Here is a 17500-nt window from a genome sequence, read left to right as displayed (position 1 = left end):
AGCCTGCTGCTGTTTTGTGTTACTGATATACGAGTTTCCATAACCGTGACGTATCGACTGATAAGCAGAAAAGCAGAGAGGTCTTTTATAAAAAAAAATCGCGCGACTGTTGACTGAAAAATAAAAACCGCGAATAAGGAAGAGTCTCAACCATGTCAAACTACGGATCACTGCACATATACTCAATTTCGATCCCATAACGACAAGACGAAAAGTATGGGGAATAGTAATCATTGACAACCAATAAACGACCAAATATACCTTGTTTAAAGAATAACACAGGGAGAAGGAAGGAAGGAAGGAAGGAAGAAAAGGCGCGCCTCTCCTTTTTTTTCCCTTCTTCTTCCTCTCGCCAGAGGTTTTAATGAAAAAAAGAACGAGAAAGAAAAAGTCCGTCTACACACACCAGACAACACACGCCCCAGCACGGAATTTTTTTTTTCCCTTCTCAATGTGGCGTGTGCGCCGCGGACCCATTGCAAAACCGCCCTCCTTTGTGCCTTTGCCGTTCGTTTGCTTTTTCCGTATAGCTTCATCATCATCGTCATCACCGTGTTTTTTGGTTGGCTATTTTTCGTTTTTTGGGTTTTTGGGTTTTTCGTTTGGTTTTTGTTCATTGTTTTGTGTACCCCCCCCTACAGCTGTTTTATATAGTTACACAATTAATCTCCCCATGCTCCGATTTGCGAATAAAAAGAAAAATGGGATTGTTTGTTGAAAGAGAAAAATGGGAGGAAAAAAAAAAAAAGGTACAAGGAATGTTTGTGAAGAGTGGATGTTTTGGGAATATATGGGAGAGCAGACGTAAGACTGTGGATATGTGGATGTGCTTGTGTGTGTCTTTGTTTGATCGTCTTGATATATTACATTTGCGGAAATGACATTTGCGGAAATGTGGGGATTGTCGAGGCGTGGCAGAGGCATCTTTAAAAGCTTTGAGCCATAGGGTTATTCGGAGGTGACTGGTGTGCTTGTAGTCTGGTTTGTGTCAGCAATGCAACGATTTTCATATTCAAAAAAAAGAGACTCGACTCACGATTTCCGTTTAGACTTTGTCATTTCCTTTTTCAATGCCGCGCCGTCCAAGGGTTTGAGAAGCTCAAAGGAGCATAACAAGTCTTCTGAAACTGACATGACTGCTCCAAAGTTGTCAAACTCGCCGCAATAACTATACGCCGAATAAAGATCAGTGCGCTGAGATCATTATGGAGCAAAACAACGATTGACGCACTTGGGAGCGGAGAATACTGTGACAAGTGTCCGGTCATTGTAAAACTCGTAGCCATCCTCTACAACCATGTGTGCTCGACATATAAGGTCCATGTCCTATTTTCGTCAGCACCTGTCGTATCATTTTTCAGCGCAAGCCGGAGACACTTACATGAGTCGCCAAGAAGGCATTGATAACACTCTTGCCATAGCAGAACGACACGCCCCGTTCGTTATCCTCCCAATCGAGCGCGGTATCCGATGGATCGGACCATACTAGATCGTTGAGGAGTCCATAGTCGGGCACGTCTGTCGGCCTTTGGATCCTCCTGATATCGTCCATACTCTTCAGGCTGGGACTCAGTCCACCATGAACACAAAAGATCTTGCTGGCGACGATGGACGCGATGGGGAGAGTGTTGAACACGTCGATAAATGTCTTCCAGATCTTGATGTTTGTCCGGCGCTTGCACTCGTCGTAGAAACCGTATACTACATTGGATTAGTCATCGAATCTACACGTGGAAGAAAAGGCGCACCTCTTGTGACGTTGGCACACTCGTGGTTGCCGCGCAAGAGGAAAAAGTTTTCAGGATACTTGATCTTGTAGCAGAGTAAAAGAAGGATGGTCTCGAGGGACTGCTTTCCCCGGTCGACGTAATCGCCCAGAAACAGATAGTTTGCCGCCGGCGGGAATCCACACATTTCAAACATTCTCAGCAGATCGGCGTACTGTGGCGCAGCGATTAGCATGGCGCGAATAGCACATGGCGCGATTAGCACACGACAAACGCCGGACTCACCTGTCCATGCACATCGCCGACAATCTTGACGGGCGGACTGAGCTCGATGAGCGTCGGCTGGCTGAGAAACACTTCCCTCGCCGCCGCACAGACACTGGTGATCTCTGCATTCTTCAGCGGGGGGCTCTTTGTGACTTTGCCGCTGTAGCCCGCCTCGAGCAGCCGCTGGATCATGTTGTCCACATCGAGGATCTGGAAGCCGGCGCCGCCTGCTCCGAGGGAGCCGCGCGAGACGGTCTGGGTGAGTGCGAAGCCGGGCGAGAGGGAGGATGCGGAGTCGCGGGAGAGGTGGCTGGCTGCGGCGGGCGAGCTGGACGGGGGCGGGGAGGAGGAGCGTGCGCGGGTGGTGCCCGCGGGGGAGACGGGCATGGCGGAGGGCGGCGGGGGGGAGGAGGCGAGGAAGGACTTGGAGGGCTGGCTGGGCGCTGCGATGATGTTCTGGGTGGTGGGGACGGCGGCGGGGGAGGGGGGGGTGTTCTGGCGGGCGGGGCGCTGCTGTGGGCGGGCGCATGGCTGGGGGGCGAGGCGTGGGCGGGGGGGAGGGGGTCGCGTGCGCTGCTCCTGCGCTTGGCGGCGTCGGGCGGGGGGGGGTTGGGGTCTCTGTCTGCGATGGAGGTGCGGGCGAAGGAGTCGGCGAGGTCCGGCGGGGGGAGCTGCTTGGAGGAGATGCGGCCCAGTTTCTTCGAGGACTGGCCCTGGCCCATCGTGCGTGTGTGGGGGAGTGCAAAGAACAGGCAGAGAAACAACGATGGACATACAAGAGACAGAGAGAGAAGACAGGGCCTGGAACGCGGCGGCTCCTCTAATCGCCCTCTAATCGCATTACAAATCGCATTACAAAGCTCCTAATCACCCGCCGCCATTACAAATCGCCGATTTATCTAATCTTCCCATTCCTCATCCGCCATGGCATACCCTGCAGCCCAGAGCCGCTTCTCCGCGAGTGCACCGCTCCCCACCACCCCGCTCGCACGCAGGGACTCGGCACGCACCGCGCCACACCCCTCGCTCCAGCAGCAGCTCTTTGGCCCGCCCGCAGCCGGCGCCGCACCCCCCAGCATCGTCGACAGGCCGCTCGCACGCACAAAGGGCGCAGAGGTCGCCGTGGGCGCATGGGCATTCATGTTTGCAGAGATCGTTGCATACAGCCAGAGCAGGGCGGACAGCGTGTCCGATCTCGAAGCGAGGTGCGTCGCCCAGCAGAACCGGGCCATGCTCACAGTGCAGGCTGTCGTCATTAGGCTACGATGCAGGCCAGAGGCTCCTCCCGCTGCTGCTGTTGCGCAACACCCAGGCGGCCGGGACCAAAGTGCGATCGCTGTTCTTTATTTATTTTCGTATTTATTTTGTGTGCTAAGTATACGTCTAGGAACCCAAAAGGGAACACCGCCTCGTTCCGATACTCCAATTCATCCATACGCAGGTGTACCGCTATTGCTTTGGCAGGGCCGCAGACGGTCTCGAGCGCAGCGTCGAGGAAGAAAATGAATGTGTGTCATCACTCCAACGAGCATGTTCGCGGCGCTAACGCATTGTGACGTATCCAAGACATGATCACGCTGAACCAGCCGCCTCTGACCCAGTTTATATCTGTGCCCAAGGACATGTCGCAGCTGAGCTGCGAGGCGTATACCGCGGGGATAGTGGAGGGTGTACTGGACGGTCTCGAGGTGGTGCGTGTTTTGGCGTGGTGTGACAAAGCTCATCCATAGACGCAGCCTGCCCGCGTCACTGCACACACCGTGCCGACCGATGCGTTCCCCCAGCGGTCAGTCATCCTCATCAAGCTGGACCAGAAAGTGATGGACAGGGAAGAGGCGCTGGGCAAGTAATGTAGACTGTGCATATGCATCATTCATTATCCGCTCCACCACGCTCACGCATCTCCATCGCCAGTTGGAGCACATGCCTGCGGGCAGACCCTTGGACGCGGTCGTGTTTATTTTTTCATTAATTGTTTTCTCGCGTCGCGTCCAAATCTCAAATCCATCCTCCACAGCCACCCATGTCCACGCGCTTCATCGTCCCCCCCGCGCCCTCGCCGCTCCCCCCCGCCCCCGCGCTCTCCCTCCTCCCCTTCTCCCTCGGCCCGCAGCACGCTCCATACACAGACAAGCACGCCAACACCGCCCACTACTTTCAGCCCCGTCCCCTCGCCCCACCCGCGCACTCTCCAGGCGCCGACCAGCAGCAGCTTGTGCGGGCAGCGTTCAGAGGCCGTCAAGTCGTCGGGCAGTACCTCTCCGTCCCGCCCGCCTACCGCGGCATCATCCTCTCGACGACGCTGCCGCCCAACAAGGGCGGTACGGAAGACCACACGCATTCTATTCCTGCTTCCGCGCCTCCCACACCTGCGTCTATAGACGGTGTAGACGGCGGCGGCGGCGGCGGGAAACGGCCGCAGAGAAAGAGCGTACTCGCCAAAATCAAGGGTGCGGGACAGACTGCCCTCGCTAAACCACGTACGCGCCGAACAGCGCCTGCAAAAAAACGTACCCGTCTCGACTCGGACGACGAGCAAAATGAAGAAGGAGATGGAGATGGAGATGGTGAAGAGACGGCAAGAACGCCTAGTAAACGCTTCAAATCCACCACCACCACCCCGAAAAGGACACTATCCGTTCCGGAAATCGTGATCCAAGAAGCTACCCCGCTCAAACAGCCGCCGATCGCTACTCCCACCACCGCTACCACGCGTCAAGAAGGAGAGGAAGAAGTGCAAGAACCATTCATCCCTTCACCCGAAACGGAAAATAATCCGCCTGCATTTAACATCTCTCCTCCTCCACATACACTCGCAAGCAAGAACCAAGAAGAGCAAACGGACGATGATGGGCCGGTGAGGATACTTTACCCAACAGCGGAATTCCAGGGGTTCATGCTTTATAGCGGAGATGTGCCCCTCACGGGCTTCAGATCGGACGAGTTGGAGGAAAAGCACGAACAGCGGGATGCGGGAGAGGCAGGTTGCGCAACTATCAACCTGCGCCCATCTTGGTGGCGCCATGATGGTGCCGGTGAAGGCGGAGACGAGTTTGTACGCGGTATGGGCGAATGGCTGGGTCTCGTAGAGGTCGTAAGTCCCATGACATTCATTTGCATAAAGCTGACCCTTTTTTGGCGTGAAAAAGTTGAATAAGCCTGTCTATCTCGAGGGGCTGGACGACGACGACGAGGACGAGTAGAATACTTCTTTTCAATATTCTTACGCGGAGCATCGTTGTGCCATGTCCAACCAGCCAAGTGCTGTTAATGCCATATGCATACATGTAAACCCAAAACCTGCTATCAAAAATGGATAAAGAAAAAAGAAAAAGAAAAAGGAGCAACTGCCAACAAAAGAAAAATGCGAAAACTCTTGATGTAGTACTTGTACAACGACGCTTCCCCCTCTATATCGCCTCTTGGAAATACCCTTCAAACAGACTTTCCTCCCTCAACTCACTCTCTTTTACCGTACGATACACGTGCATTAACAGCTTTGGGTACCGCGAGGAAAAATAGAGTAAGAATCCGGCAGGAAGTGCGCCGAGATGCTTTTGCACCGCCGGTTCTAGATCTTGATAATGATGTTTCTTTTTTTTTTTTTAATGCACATTAGCTTGGGGACAAGACGAAATCAAAAGACGGGCGAGACCAACCTTATTCCGCATCGCCCTCAACATATCCCTTACACTCCCGCCTTTATACTTTCTATACTTGCCCAAACTACCTGTAAACGTCTTATCCAGTCGGGAATACCAATCCTTGCCGACGACACTTTGTGCGCCTTGTTCGAGCAGTACAAGCGTCGGCTCAGCCGGCTCGGTCTGCATGATTTCGAATCGATCGGAAGCGTCGCACAGAAAGCCGAGACGTTTGGCGGCTGGCCAGAAGATGGGATGGGCGAGACATTCTGATGTGGATGGTCTGCAAAATCGAGTGAGTTTGGGTTGCAACGCAACCAAAACAAGAACGTACCTTGCATCGGGCTCACTGCTCAACAACCTCCCCACCAAATCTTCCACCTCTTCTCTCTCCTCTCCCAATAAACTCAGCATGCCCATATTCACAGCTTCGCCCTTGACGATATTACTCTCTCGATTATACGTCTCGCCAAAGGGATGTTCCCCCGACAGCAAAACCCAAAAGTACAGGCATCCAAGGGCAAACAGATCGACAGCTTTAGTCAACCGACTCCGCGCGACGCCGTCTTCTGCATTGGCGATCCCGCCAGAAGATCCGACAGAGGAAGAAGCGTCAAAACCTTCGTTGAGACGGACCACGCCCCGGATACATTCGGGTGCCCGCCAGCCCAGGCTACCGGCCAAATTGTTCGCCGTCGGCGCAAAGGATGATTGATCTTGGCCTAATCGTCGGGCAAGTCCAAAATCGGATACTAGGATTCGCAGCCCTGAAGGTGTTTGCGATACCAGCACGTTTCTGGTACCTCTTATCAGCTGAACTGCTTTTGCATTTTGCGTCTAGAAGCCCCCCCCAAAAAAAAAGAAAACTTACTGAGGTTTAATGTCCCGATGTATAATCTTCATCCCATGCAAATGTTTCAAACCCTTTGTGACCTCCATCAACGCCCGTTTCCTATCCAGCTGATCTGCCAACTCTCTATGCTTGTCGGGTGATTCGATCAAATCCGCCAAGGAGGCTTGACACAAGTCGAGGGCGATGTAGAGGAAATTGTCCCGCTTTTCTTGGCAGTAGTACCGGATGACATTGGGATGATCGTCGCTCGCTTGCAACAACTTGACTTCTTGACTCGCCAATCTGGTAAAGTCGCTCAACAGTCTTTTTACCGCAACTGGACGTCCTCCCCATGTCCCCTTCAACACTACAGTACCGTGTGATCCAAAACCTAACATCTTCTTGTCAGATTTTGCGGGAGGTCGCAGGTTACTGTAAACAATCATGTTGACTCACCAATGATAGTATCTGAAATCGCCAGCCGCTCCTTATCCTGGTAATCCAACAGATCCGTCGAAGAAAGTTCTCTCGGCAATTCTGGCAAGGGTTTATTACCTCCCTTGGGCGTCGGCCGGGGGGAAACGTCTTCCTTGTCCTTTTCATGATCCTCATCTTCATTCTCACCGTCGTGTTCTTCGGGTATCAGACTGGCCGCGGTAGCAGCAGTAGCATCAGGCTTCTTCTTTTTACCTCGCACACGACGACGAGTAGACTTTTTCTTGGGAGGAGGCGTGGCCGTCTGATCTGTTTCAGGTGTGCCTTCCGAGCGTGGGGGAGAGTCTTCAGGCGTGGGCGATGGTTCTTGGATGCGCACCACAGGGACAGACTTGACTACTGACAACACTTCTTCCCCCTCTTCTTTTTGTTCTTCTTCTTTTTGTTCAAGTCTCACCTCTTGGACAGGTGCAGCGAGTAAGGGCATTTTCTCATCCACCTTGCTTTCTACTGATTCTGGTGCCGCACCTTTTCCCCTTCCGAAACGGACCATCATACCGCCCAAAAGGATGAACAGCATCCCCAACGCCACCACCCACTTCCACCACCAATTCTTTGCAGGTCCAGCCCGTCTCTCAATGAATGGCGGATCAATCATCTCATGCTCCCTGGGTGGGTCAATCAACCCTGACAAAAGTCCCCTACCACGACGATGGTCGAGATCAGAAGAATCGCCATCGTCGGTATTGTAAAATAATCCATCGGATAGATGTCCGGGAGGAGGGGGGCGGGCAAAGTTGATAAGAGGATATGACGAAGATGACAGGGCGAAATGTAACGGCTTGGTGTCTTTGTTGCCTGCGGCCGTGTTGTCGGAAGTTGTATTGGGTGATGGCAACGTGAGACATTCGGGAAGTGTAGCGATATAGGTAGAAGGAGGCGCGTCGTGAATATTAAATGCTCTTGGGTCATTTTGTCCAGGAAAGAGAGCGGGAAGGTGGGCAGGAGGTTGCGGAACAAGAATGGGTGCACCCATGGGATTTTCTCGAGGAATGAGGATCTCGTACACGCCGACGCCTACATGTTCCAATTCTCGATTCCAAATGAGTCCACCACCAGGCTTTACACCAAGTGCTTTGCCATTGAATCCAAGCTCGATGCGTATGCGAGGCTCTTCATTGTCAGGACCCCATGATTGGTGTGCTACACCGGCCTTGACCCATGATTCGGCAAGAGGACGGTTATAAGCATTAGGGGTGTAGGTGGAGTAAGAGATCTCTTGGATGGCGGGAGCTGATTTCTTTTCCGACGAATACGCCGCGGATGTATACGTAGATAAGCCTTGGGAAGAAGATGGCGAATGGATCGTAAGTCGATAATCTGTTCGACCGATGAACAATGTATCTCGCTGTGAAGAGCCGCGTTGCTCGAGATCGTCAAGGTCGTCGCACACACTTGAGCCGTCATATTGTGACAAATTGGCAGTAGGAGAAAAACAGTCGATTTGTTCTCCAGTTCGCAGATCAACACTCATTAGAGAAGTGTGTTTGCTGCCGGTAAAGATTTGGGTCGGAGATTCGGGGAATGTAAACGGGGACAGCTCAATTCTACGCTATTAGCTTCTTGGGCAATCGGTACTTGACTCACAATTGATCTACAGACAGAGGCAGCTTTCTCATCTTCATCTGCCCGTCCTTGTCCTCGTGCACATAGAGACTCCCGCTCAGGGGTTCCACAATGTACTCTTCAACGCCGCCTTTCATCTTCCCACCCACCAGCGGGTCACCTTCGAGTACCCATTTCTCTTTACCCGTATTCCTCTCCAGAGCATGCAAAGCACCGTCCACGGTGGACACGAGAACGAGCGGGTGCAGGTCATGATCTATCTGGACGGGGAGTGTGGCAGCGGAGGAGGGGGCAAGGGCTCGAAGGGTGTGATGTGGGAAAGGGATGAGGGCTGCGGGCTCTGGGGCGGCGTAGGCGATGAGGAGGGGGAGGAGGAGCAAGAAGTAGAGCATGGTGGGACTATGTGTCCATCTGAGACGGGGGGGTGTCCTGAGCTGTGTGCGTTCACAGGATGGTGGCTTTTCGGTGCTGCAGAGTCGCCGAGAGAATAAAATCGACCAAAGAATTAAGCTCCTACTGCACAGCAGGAGAGATCGCCCCCGCCCCCGCCATGCGACAACCACGTGGCCAGGCACGTGAGGTCATGGCCGAAGTGGAGGAGCTGTTATTACGCGTCGGCGGCAAGAAATATTTTGGTCGGGCTGGCGGCGAACAAAGGGCGGGCGACTGGCGCTGGCGCTTACTCACACTTTCCGTCGCTGCCCGTCCGTCCTTTCCGCAACAATCCAGTCAACCACTCTCACTCCTTACTTCCTCACTTCCTTCTTCCTTCCGCCTTCCGCACCAGCCACCAATGTCTATCCACGGGAACCTCTCCAAACGCCCTCCTCTCGACGGCACAGTACACATTGACACCCAGGAATCATCCGCCCAGCCATCTAATAATAACGACGTTGCAGGGGTTCTGAGGAGAAATCAAGCTTGTCTGCAGTGTAGGAGAAGGAAACTGGCATGTTGTCTCTTACTGTGGTAAATGTTATGCTGATCTTTGATTGCAGAAATGCGACGCCGTAAATATGCTTTTATTATAGGCTCAACATTGACTGACAATTCTTAGGCTCGACCACATTGCGCCACGTGCGTCCGATCATATAGGCATCTTCTTCGAACATCACCCAAGAGTAATCCTGTGCTATGTTGTGACTATGATGATGGGGCATCCAATCAAGTGGAGGAAGGCGATAGCCAGAACAAATCAAGTGCCGGACCATTAGGGGCTCCCGCCAATGAAGAAGAGGAGACTTCAGGCGTAGCCAACGGGTCGAAGAAGAAGAGGAAAGCAACGGGAGAAGGTAGGCGGAAAAAGAAAGAAGAAGAATTTGATGAGGAAAGAGATAGGTTGACAAAACAAATCCGTAAGTACAGACTCTGGCGTACTGATCGCAGCTTTAACATCTATCTCTCTGTAGAGGAGTTACAGGCACGGTTGGCCGATAAACCTCGTACCCCTGCTCCAGCATTCAGTAGTTCGTTGTTTCAAAACGCCACTGCTCCATCCCCCAATACGTTCATCAACCTTTTCACATCTAACCCTTCCCAACCGGCATCCAACTCTCGAGCAGATCCTATGTGGGGGAATTCCGATCCATTAGAACAAATACAGTCACAACATACTCATCTCGTCAACCTTGGCTCATCATCCACCAACGTCTCCCATTGCAATGGACCCTCCCCTGCCAATCAGGGATCAGACACTTCTCGTCGATCAAGTAGTTTGCATAACAATACATCAACTCCAAACTTGACCTCTGGCGAGTCTTCCTCAGGCGCCAATATCCTTTCTCCTGGAGAAATATTCAACTTTTCACCAGCAGACATATCAAATGATGCTTGGAACGGTGCCGTCCCTGACATTAATGATCAAAACAAGTCTCAGAATTGGCAATCATTCAATCCAAACGACCTTTCGAGTACTGTAGATCCCTTAAAGGGCCAAGCTCAATGGCGAGGCCTTGAATCTGTCTCTGCGACATTCGCAACGACCATGAATGGCAATGTTGGTGCAGATTTGCAGATGGAAACCGAAATCAGCATGGATGGGTTAGAAGCTGGTCTTGATGCAGCGATGCAGCAACAAATATTGATGGATCTTTTCTGGCCCGGATGGCCTGCAAAGCTGCCCGAACCGAATGTTGTGAATGACCTGTGAGTTTTGTCCCACACAGTATAACGCGATTTCCTTTTTTTTTATTGACGTCGCCAAGCATCGAATCCTTCTTTGACCAAGTACCAAATCTCCCTCGTATTCTCCATCGCCCTCGCTTCCTCGCACGCATCGCTCTTCCTCCTACTCATTCCAATTTCCCTCACCCTTCTCTGATTCACGCCATATGCGCCGCGGCAGCTGCCCGGTGTCCTGAAGAAGTGTACTCCAAGTCTACAAGAGACAAGCAATGGGCCAAGTTTGAATTTTCTACGTCTGGGCATAGTTCTGATTCTGAGAGTGCTAGAGATGGCTTTGGGCTAAGACAGACAATGTTTGCGAAAGAGGCAGTCCAAGATGGGCTGAACACTGGTAACCGCTTATTTGATGTTGTCAGGGCAATGGTAAGCAACTTGACTTTTCTGTAAACCTGTTGTATGCTCACGTATGACTTAAGATCATCTTATGTCGAGTTTTCATTGATGACACACGGATGCTCGAGTGTTGGGCTTATGCCGGTTTGGTGGCTCGAATGATACTTCCTCTGGGTCTGAACGTCCGCAGCGCAGAATTGTCTCTCAAGAGCGTCATGCTCCCACCACCGCTTGATGCGTTGGAAAGAGAAGAGAGAAGAGCAACGGTCTGGATGGCGTTTTATCACGATACTGTGGCGAGCGCAGCCAGTGGATGGGGAACAAGTATGAGTCTGGATGAGTTAACCGTGGCCTTACCAGTTTCGGCCAAGGAATTTGAGGACGGTTCTGTAGGTATTGCGTAAAAGGATTTGGGGGCTAGAGCTAATTGGAGTAGGAGTTTATGGAACCCAATCCGCAAGATGTAGAATCACCTGATCTCTTTCTCAAGTGAGTTAATCCTCTTTCACGGTGTTATTTTATACTGATAACCGATTACAGACACCCTGTCGTGGATCCCTTTGTAATGGTCACCAAGGCCACCATTCTCATGAACCGCACGAACCGATTCGTGCGAAAATGGAAGAACCGACATCTGAGACCGAATGATGATATGGATGGGATGGACAAGCCAGAATTCAGGGAATTGGCTAATTCCATTGCCTGTTTCCAGTGAGTTGCGACCTATCCGGGGGAGTTTTCTACTTGAGTTGACATTGTGATAGGATGTCTTTCCCTTCTGCTCTCCGCAATGCTTGCAAGTTCAACTCACGTCGCCGACTCGATGCCGACCTTGTTGCTGCTCATCTCCTTCCTCATGCAGCTACTATCTGTCTTTACGAACCTTTTGCAGACCTTGATAACCCGTCCGACCAGCCTACCAGACATTTAGTAAGTGCCACACAAGGCATCGTCAGTATCGTACAACAGTTGGCCAGTGCCGTTGGTGGGGAAGCAGAAAAGTTTTCAAGCGTCATGCATTCCTCGGCTAGCGTGTAAGTTGAAACTTTTTGTGGCGGTGATTTTTTGATGATATTTTTTTATTGACGAAAAATAAAAATTACAGATGCTTCGTCACGGCTGCACGAACATCACTTTTGCTTATGCGACATGCCCTGAATAACGGAGACGAAGTGTCTGCATCGTCCCATCGCACTGATTGTGACACGGTTCGCCTTGCTTTATCCTACTTTGGGATCAGATTCAAGATTGGTCAGCACCATGCGCAATTGATCGAATACTTTTTGGACAGGGCAGTAAACCCAACGTTTGAAAAGCTGATGGCCCACTATCCCGATCATCCAAGACCAGGAGCGTGAGTTGTTTGAATGCGTGCACATAAATCAAATTGATCAAGCTGATGAATTTCCAGGCCGCCTTTGACGCGCGATGCTGACTTTGGATTGTGTGTCGAAAACGCACTGAATGTCAAACGAGGCTACTGGCGAATCAAAACTCGTCCATCCTTCAGTGGCACAGCCTTTGATGAGTCTTCAGCAAACTATAACCACTCTCATTCTTTTGCCGGTTTCTCCCAGGCGCAAACGTACATCAACAACAACTTCAATCCTCCTTCTGGACCTGGAGGTTCAGGGATAAGTCCTATCGGGTCAGGGAACACGCCGGAAAGCCAAGGAAATGAGGGGTCTGGTACGGGTTCAGGGGTTGGTGGGGCGTCTCTAAAGGATATCTCGATGGATTCCTCGCCTGCTTCCGGGCTGAATACCGGATCTAGTGCTTCAGCTCCTCCCGGTGAAGGCCAAGGTGCTGCCGATCTATGGCAGGACCAATTTTACGCTCTTAACGACCAACACGCTGCTGATCCTTTCCGAGCTCAGCAATCATCATCGACCCAAAAGGTTGAGTATATGAGCGGCGTTTCTGTCCACTGCCCTACAGATTTGACAAAACAGCCTGCGCCGGTGCCGACATTGATGCCAGAGTCTGAAGCTTCACCTACGCGTATGGGGTCTTTCATAACCACGACTAATAATGTAATCAATATTACGGGGCCGGGGTCAGGGATGAACAAGGGAGACGATGGGCTGCGATGGGTGAAGGATCATATGAACAAGTATCCCTGGTCGGAGAATGAAAGGAAATAGAAGGCTCGGCATAATGTTTTTGAGGGGAAATGTCATCAATTATTTTGGTTTTCGTAGTTTTGACTTTTGGTTTTAGTGATCTTTTGGCAGCAGTGCTTCCAAGTATGTGATTATATTGTGACTCATTTGTACACCTCGTCGCTTCTTTGATCTCGTTTATCTCTTCTGATTGATTTTTTTTTCGCTTTTATCGAGCCATTAACATGTATTGCTTCCTCGGTTTTTTGAACATGTTGGCAAAGCGGTAAAAGTGCATGATTGAAATGCCAGGAAGAGCTATGTATGATACAGTTCGTGATGGAGATGAATAAACAACGGATGAACAAGATGTCAACGGATGACAGGGAAATACACAAAAGGGGATTGTGAATATAAAACGCTACGGAAAGCTTGGTAATAATGATGCTACAACAACGCACCATTAAAGAGACGGCACGTGTAACAATCTGCTGTACTATACACATTGCTCTTCGGCATCAGGTACAGTCAACTCAGATCAGACCCAAGAGTCGGGGATCTCTGGAAGGGTCAAAATGCCTCTTCTCTTCCTTCTCCCTTCCAACTTGTCTCGAAGCACTACTACTCTCCAAAGTGGCGTTTTCGCCTTTGCTTACGGTCGAGTTGAGAATGAACCCACTTTGCTTATTGATTTGACCCGTCGTTTTTGATCGGGCCATGCCTCCATTAGGTAAATGACCCGACAAAGCTTGGTCCATTCTCTCCACATTGTCGGGATGATGAGTAGGCGAATGAGCAAGGTTTGGGGTCGATTTGATGTCTCTACCAAGATGAGGTCTGGTTTGTGTTGATGAAGGGTCGTCGCCACCGTCAGGACCTGAGGCGGGTGTCATACCAAAGTTCATTGCGTTACCAAAAGCGTCTTTGGGTTGGGAGCTGGATAGAGTGGCGGATGAAGATGAAGGAGAGGAAGATACAAGTGTGAATGGTCGAATACCCAGAGAAGCGAGAAAGGATGGTCGACGGGATGAAGGTGGAGTTGGAAAAACTATAGAAGATATACGGTGAGCACAGCAAAGGAGGGTCACACATTCAATCTTCCGATCTAATCTTTTGAGAAGACACATTTTTTTAACAAACAAAGACGAAAAACATACCATCGCTACTTCCAAAACTCATCCTCCTTTCCTCGGGACTCTCCCTGTCTTCTCTGTCAAAACTATGCGTCCCAGCGTCAAAACTTGACATGAACTGATGCAGGCGCGACTCCATTGCTGCACCGTAAGAGCTGTCAGCGCCCGAAGGGGGTGTCCCAGCAGGAGTGATGAGGTCGGGGGAGAGGTGAGAATTGGGAAGAGAGTGGTGCGGTTTTGAATTTGGGATAGGCTTGGCCATTGTTTCGACGGTGCAAGTGGATAGGAGATGGGAGGTTGTGTGAAAAAGCGGCGATAGATGTTTGGGCACTGGTGACAGCAGTCAGTTTCGGGGTCAGAGCGATCATGTGCAGGTCGGAGGATATACGTTGCGCAGGAACAAAAGACGTGCGCAGTGGCGGGGATTGGTGGACGATGTGTGTCGGCGCCGGACGCAGGTGGACTCACACTGGAGCGTATGCTGGGTGCAGAGTTTGATTCAGCCAAGGTCTTTTGTGCGGCGTTCTCTTTACACTATTAGAACAACCAAATAGAAAACGCTGTAATCATCGTCCCACAGATCCGGGGTACTTTTATTTTATATTTCTCGGGCTTCCGTCTATTTCTGCCTCGGATTAATCGGTTAACGCCCCGAAGGTTACGTAACATGGGGATCTCTCTTTCTCATCTCCCAGCTGCCATATGACGTCACATACTCTCCACAATATAAGTCTCAAACCCTCTCTATCTCATTCGCCATTTCGCTCCCTTTCTCTACTCAACCCACAACCCTCGCTCTCCACTACCCCAAGTACTAACCGTATTCAAAAGCAACCTTCCAGAATGTCTGTTCTTCGACTGAGATCTCTCCAAGCTTTGAGGGTGCAGCGAACTATGCCCGCCGTCAGAATTCTGTCCAGGGGTGCCGCCTCCAAGCACGACAACGACCCCAATGTGCGTACATGAAGACACAGAGCAAATCGTGAACTTGGTCATTTAACTGACATGTAACCTATAGGTCCTTGCCAGGGAAAAGGCTCGAAATCTTTCTGGAACACAAGATTCCTCTGCCCCTCATAAAGAGCATGCCCCTGGATGGAATGAGCATCTTGCGGTGAGTTTTCACTCTTTGATAACCCCATATGGATTTTCGCCTGTCTCTACTTGCATAAATGCTGACAATAATTTGTAGACTGATGCAGAGGCAAACGTAAAGGTTAGTAGAACACCCAGGTAGATCCGGGGACAAGGTATTGACTATCGTGTCGTAGGCGGACCAAGCTGCTCCTGATGGTCCTCCAGGAAAGGACCTCCAGGAAAAGACCGTCAGCCGTATGTCTTATTTGTGCTTGTAGAGCCGAAAGGTTCAATAGGCTTATACAATATTTCAGACGTGGACAAGCACCACCATACTCCGGACGGCATGTCTGGCGCCGAGCACCACCACATTAATCCGGGTCCTGACCCTACGCCCAGCGAAGAAAATGTGCGCCTTTTCTTTTTGCCGACAGTGAATGTACAGGACACTACTGATAACTCTTTCCAATTCGTACAGGTGAAGGCCGACCGAGGAGAGGCGTAAGCTTCCGCGTTATAATGGCGGACGAGCGCATGGACTTATCATGTGCCTGCAGGTCATTGTATTTGTAATAAGCAAACGACGAAATATATTTCTATGTAGCTTAACGAAACTATGGGAAAAATGTATAAGAAGCATCAGGGAGATTAGGGAGCAGACATCTTTTATCAATTGTTTGAATGAACGCACACATATCGTGGTCGTTCTATGAATTGTTCTCAAGCCAATCATACAAGCAGGGCCTGGTTCTGCCATTTTTTCCCAAGCTCAGAAGCACATCATACGTACATCTGACTGCATTTTTCTCACGCCTTTTTGCATGTACTGGTACTACTGGATGTGGCAGCACCGCATGCATAGCGATCTATCTACAGCAGTAGTAAGTAGTGCGTGACCTCCGACACGAAGCCATGACGTCCCATACCCGGCAACTATGAATAACCGGTGGACGAATCACAGCACTTGCCATTCATAAAACTACATCCATCCCGAGCAACTTTTGTTCTCTGTCCAATAGTTCATTTCGTATACTATCACTTACACAGCCTGAGACACAGCCGCCAGATATGAGCACACAAGAGCCACAGAAGGAGTTAAAAGAACTGACCAAAGAAGAAGTCGCCAAGGTGCTTTCCCCTTCATCTCGCACGCTCCGCTTATTTAGAGATCAACTACTGATGGAATGACTCGCGTGGATGATCATATAGCACAACAAGCAAGGTGATCTTTGGGTCATTATTGACTCAATCGTATATGACCTCTCCAAATTCGGGGCCATGCACCCCGGTGGCGTAGGCGTTCTGTTGGACCCAGAAGTTGGTAAGTTCGTTGTGTCCGAAGCGGAATGAGGCAGTCCGCCGGTCAACATTCCCGGCTGAGAAAAGTGTTTACGCCTTGAACAATGGGTTAATTTATGATTTTTTTAAAACATAGCCGGTCAAGATGCTACCACAGTCTTCTTTGGCCTGTAAGTCAATTTCCAAATATTTTTACCACCGTCCAACTGACATTTCCGCTCTAGCCACCGCCACGAAGTCCTGCTCAAACCACAATACCAACGCCTCATTATAGGCCAACTGTCTGGCTCAGCACCCACTATCAAACCCCCTACCCCGGGAGCGCTCTCCAGAGTTCCATATGCTGAACCGACATGGCTTACCGCCGAGTTCAAGTCACCTTATTACAAAGAAAGCCACAGGAAATTGCAGCAGGTGATGCGAAAGTTTGTAGAAGAGGTTATAAGGCCAGACGCCCAGCTCTGTGAGGAGAATGGGAAACGAGCTAGTAAATCTGTACTTGAAGCAATGGCGTGAGTCATTTTGTCCCGAGATAAATTAACGTGATACTGATGGATGTTAAATAGAAAGGTAAATTTGAACGCTATGCGTCTTGGACCCGGCAAGCATTTACACGGGCGTACGCTTTTTGATGGCGTGGTCAAGGGAGAGGAATTTGACTACTTCCAGTGAGATTTTATGAAGCTTTTCTTCTGGTTCTTGGGCTTATGATGGTTTAAAGCGAGCTGGTCATCAACCAAGAACTCGTTCGCTGTGGCGCTAGAGGCTACGGCGACGGTCTTAATGCCGGTATGGTCATCGGTCTTCCCCCCGTTCTCAACTTTGCAAATGAACCCCTGAG

General features: G+C 50.6%; 9 protein-coding genes across 9 annotated transcripts in view; 6 read left to right on the top strand and 3 right to left on the bottom strand.

Annotated features, from left to right (window-relative positions):
- Position 1, top strand: part of CNB01730 (oxoglutarate dehydrogenase (succinyl-transferring), putative) — a 3639-nt gene extending 3638 nt beyond the window's left edge. Inside the window, exon 7 of the mRNA XM_568841.2 lies at position 1. This exon is cut by the window's left edge and continues 365 nt beyond it. The gene's annotated coding sequence lies outside the window, so the exon portion shown is untranslated.
- Positions 2-45: 44 nt separating this feature from the next.
- CNB01720 (protein serine/threonine phosphatase, putative) lies at positions 46-2446 on the bottom strand. Its single transcript, XM_024656492.1, has 6 exons — positions 2013-2446; positions 1749-1941; positions 1382-1701; positions 1232-1326; positions 1037-1168; positions 46-978 (listed from the first exon to the last, which is right to left on the bottom strand). The coding sequence occupies exons 1-6, from the start codon at positions 2379-2381 to the stop codon at positions 927-929; spliced, it is 1161 nt and encodes a 386-aa protein (XP_024512141.1). The 5' UTR covers positions 2382-2446; the 3' UTR covers positions 46-926.
- A 288-nt stretch (positions 2447-2734) lies between these two features.
- On the top strand, positions 2735-3879 carry CNB01710 (ER to Golgi transport-related protein, putative). Its single transcript, XM_568839.2, has 5 exons — positions 2735-3199; positions 3240-3321; positions 3382-3502; positions 3561-3685; positions 3731-3879. The coding sequence occupies exons 1-5, from the start codon at positions 2919-2921 to the stop codon at positions 3842-3844; spliced, it is 723 nt and encodes a 240-aa protein (XP_568839.1). The 5' UTR covers positions 2735-2918; the 3' UTR covers positions 3845-3879.
- Positions 3880-4017: 138 nt separating this feature from the next.
- On the top strand, positions 4018-5306 carry CNB01700 (hypothetical protein; the record flags this gene model as incomplete). Its single annotated transcript, XM_568838.2, has 2 exons — positions 4018-5088; positions 5144-5306. The coding sequence occupies 2 exons, from the start codon at positions 4018-4020 to the stop codon at positions 5195-5197; spliced, it is 1125 nt and encodes a 374-aa protein (XP_568838.1). The 3' UTR covers positions 5198-5306.
- Positions 5258-8996, bottom strand: CNB01690 (protein kinase/endoribonuclease, putative). The gene is made up of 6 exons (XM_568837.2): positions 8553-8996; positions 6927-8512; positions 6510-6861; positions 5973-6434; positions 5654-5921; positions 5258-5587 (listed from the first exon to the last, which is right to left on the bottom strand). Exons 1-6 carry the CDS (start codon positions 8921-8923, stop codon positions 5405-5407), a joined length of 3222 nt encoding a protein of 1073 aa, XP_568837.1. The 5' UTR covers positions 8924-8996; the 3' UTR covers positions 5258-5404.
- Positions 8997-9233: 237 nt separating this feature from the next.
- Positions 9234-13410, top strand: CNB01680 (hypothetical protein). The gene is made up of 11 exons (XM_024656491.1): positions 9234-9480; positions 9530-9541; positions 9589-9886; positions 9941-10676; positions 10736-11078; positions 11132-11437; positions 11485-11537; positions 11589-11759; positions 11813-12082; positions 12154-12402; positions 12460-13410. Exons 1-11 carry the CDS (start codon positions 9325-9327, stop codon positions 13190-13192), a joined length of 3327 nt encoding a protein of 1108 aa, XP_024512140.1. The 5' UTR covers positions 9234-9324; the 3' UTR covers positions 13193-13410.
- Positions 13411-13429: 19 nt separating this feature from the next.
- CNB01670 (expressed protein) lies at positions 13430-14834 on the bottom strand. Its single transcript, XM_568835.2, has 3 exons — positions 14752-14834; positions 14308-14613; positions 13430-14198 (listed from the first exon to the last, which is right to left on the bottom strand). The coding sequence occupies exons 2-3, from the start codon at positions 14543-14545 to the stop codon at positions 13684-13686; spliced, it is 753 nt and encodes a 250-aa protein (XP_568835.1). The 5' UTR covers positions 14546-14613; positions 14752-14834; the 3' UTR covers positions 13430-13683.
- Positions 14835-15030: 196 nt separating this feature from the next.
- CNB01660 (expressed protein) lies at positions 15031-16235 on the top strand. Its single transcript, XM_569004.2, has 7 exons — positions 15031-15237; positions 15302-15397; positions 15476-15499; positions 15555-15615; positions 15675-15769; positions 15839-15861; positions 15918-16235. The coding sequence occupies exons 1-7, from the start codon at positions 15127-15129 to the stop codon at positions 15931-15933; spliced, it is 426 nt and encodes a 141-aa protein (XP_569004.2). The 5' UTR covers positions 15031-15126; the 3' UTR covers positions 15934-16235.
- A 148-nt stretch (positions 16236-16383) lies between these two features.
- Positions 16384-17500, top strand: part of CNB01650 (acyl-CoA dehydrogenase, long-chain specific precursor, putative) — a 2482-nt gene continuing 1365 nt past the window's right edge. The window contains exons 1-6 of the mRNA XM_568834.1: positions 16384-16488; positions 16570-16681; positions 16796-16829; positions 16884-17171; positions 17226-17327; positions 17381-17500. The exon at positions 17381-17500 is cut by the window's right edge and continues 181 nt beyond it. Of these exons, the coding sequence (XP_568834.1) occupies positions 16429-16488; positions 16570-16681; positions 16796-16829; positions 16884-17171; positions 17226-17327; positions 17381-17500 (716 nt within the window). The 5' untranslated portion in view covers positions 16384-16428. The remainder of the gene's footprint in view (positions 16489-16569; positions 16682-16795; positions 16830-16883; positions 17172-17225; positions 17328-17380) is intronic.

This window comes from Cryptococcus neoformans (assembly GCF_000091045.1).
Source record: "Cryptococcus neoformans var. neoformans JEC21 chromosome 2 sequence".
Taxonomy (NCBI): domain Eukaryota; kingdom Fungi; phylum Basidiomycota; class Tremellomycetes; order Tremellales; family Cryptococcaceae; genus Cryptococcus; species Cryptococcus deneoformans.
The sequence above is the reverse complement of the archived record's forward strand: the minus strand, read 5'-3'. Positions and strand labels throughout refer to the sequence as shown.

Excerpts from the sequence above, each read along its gene's own strand:
- CNB01670 (XM_568835.2), bottom strand. The coding sequence starts at position 14,545 with ATGGCCAAGCCTATCCCAAATTCAAAACCGCACCACTCTCTTCCCAAT. Across the intron at positions 14,199-14,307 it reads GAGTTTTGGAAGTAGCGATG|TTTTTCCAACTCCACCTTCA; the intron begins GTATGTTTTTCG and ends TATCTTCTATAG.
- CNB01710 (XM_568839.2), top strand. The coding sequence starts at position 2,919 with ATGGCATACCCTGCAGCCCAGAGCCGCTTCTCCGCGAGTGCACCGCTC. Across the intron at positions 3,200-3,239 it reads GTGTCCGATCTCGAAGCGAG|GCTGTCGTCATTAGGCTACG; the intron begins GTGCGTCGCCCA and ends CTCACAGTGCAG. Across the intron at positions 3,686-3,730 it reads TACTGGACGGTCTCGAGGTG|CCTGCCCGCGTCACTGCACA; the intron begins GTGCGTGTTTTG and ends CCATAGACGCAG.
- CNB01680 (XM_024656491.1), top strand. The coding sequence starts at position 9,325 with ATGTCTATCCACGGGAACCTCTCCAAACGCCCTCCTCTCGACGGCACA. Across the intron at positions 9,887-9,940 it reads TAGGTTGACAAAACAAATCC|AGGAGTTACAGGCACGGTTG; the intron begins GTAAGTACAGAC and ends ATCTCTCTGTAG. Across the intron at positions 11,760-11,812 it reads AATTCCATTGCCTGTTTCCA|GATGTCTTTCCCTTCTGCTC; the intron begins GTGAGTTGCGAC and ends ACATTGTGATAG.
- CNB01720 (XM_024656492.1), bottom strand. The coding sequence starts at position 2,381 with ATGCCCGTCTCCCCCGCGGGCACCACCCGCGCACGCTCCTCCTCCCCG. Across the intron at positions 1,702-1,748 it reads GTGTGCCAACGTCACAAGAG|TATACGGTTTCTACGACGAG; the intron begins GTGCGCCTTTTC and ends AATCCAATGTAG. Across the intron at positions 1,327-1,381 it reads ATGCCTTCTTGGCGACTCAT|GACATGGACCTTATATGTCG; the intron begins GTAAGTGTCTCC and ends TGACGAAAATAG.
- CNB01660 (XM_569004.2), top strand. The coding sequence starts at position 15,127 with ATGTCTGTTCTTCGACTGAGATCTCTCCAAGCTTTGAGGGTGCAGCGA. Across the intron at positions 15,238-15,301 it reads AGCACGACAACGACCCCAAT|GTCCTTGCCAGGGAAAAGGC; the intron begins GTGCGTACATGA and ends TGTAACCTATAG. Across the intron at positions 15,616-15,674 it reads CCAGGAAAAGACCGTCAGCC|ACGTGGACAAGCACCACCAT; the intron begins GTATGTCTTATT and ends ACAATATTTCAG.
- CNB01690 (XM_568837.2), bottom strand. The coding sequence starts at position 8,923 with ATGCTCTACTTCTTGCTCCTCCTCCCCCTCCTCATCGCCTACGCCGCC. Across the intron at positions 8,513-8,552 it reads CCTCTGTCTGTAGATCAATT|AATTGAGCTGTCCCCGTTTA; the intron begins GTGAGTCAAGTA and ends CTAATAGCGTAG. Across the intron at positions 6,862-6,926 it reads GATTTCAGATACTATCATTG|GTTTTGGATCACACGGTACT; the intron begins GTGAGTCAACAT and ends AGAAGATGTTAG.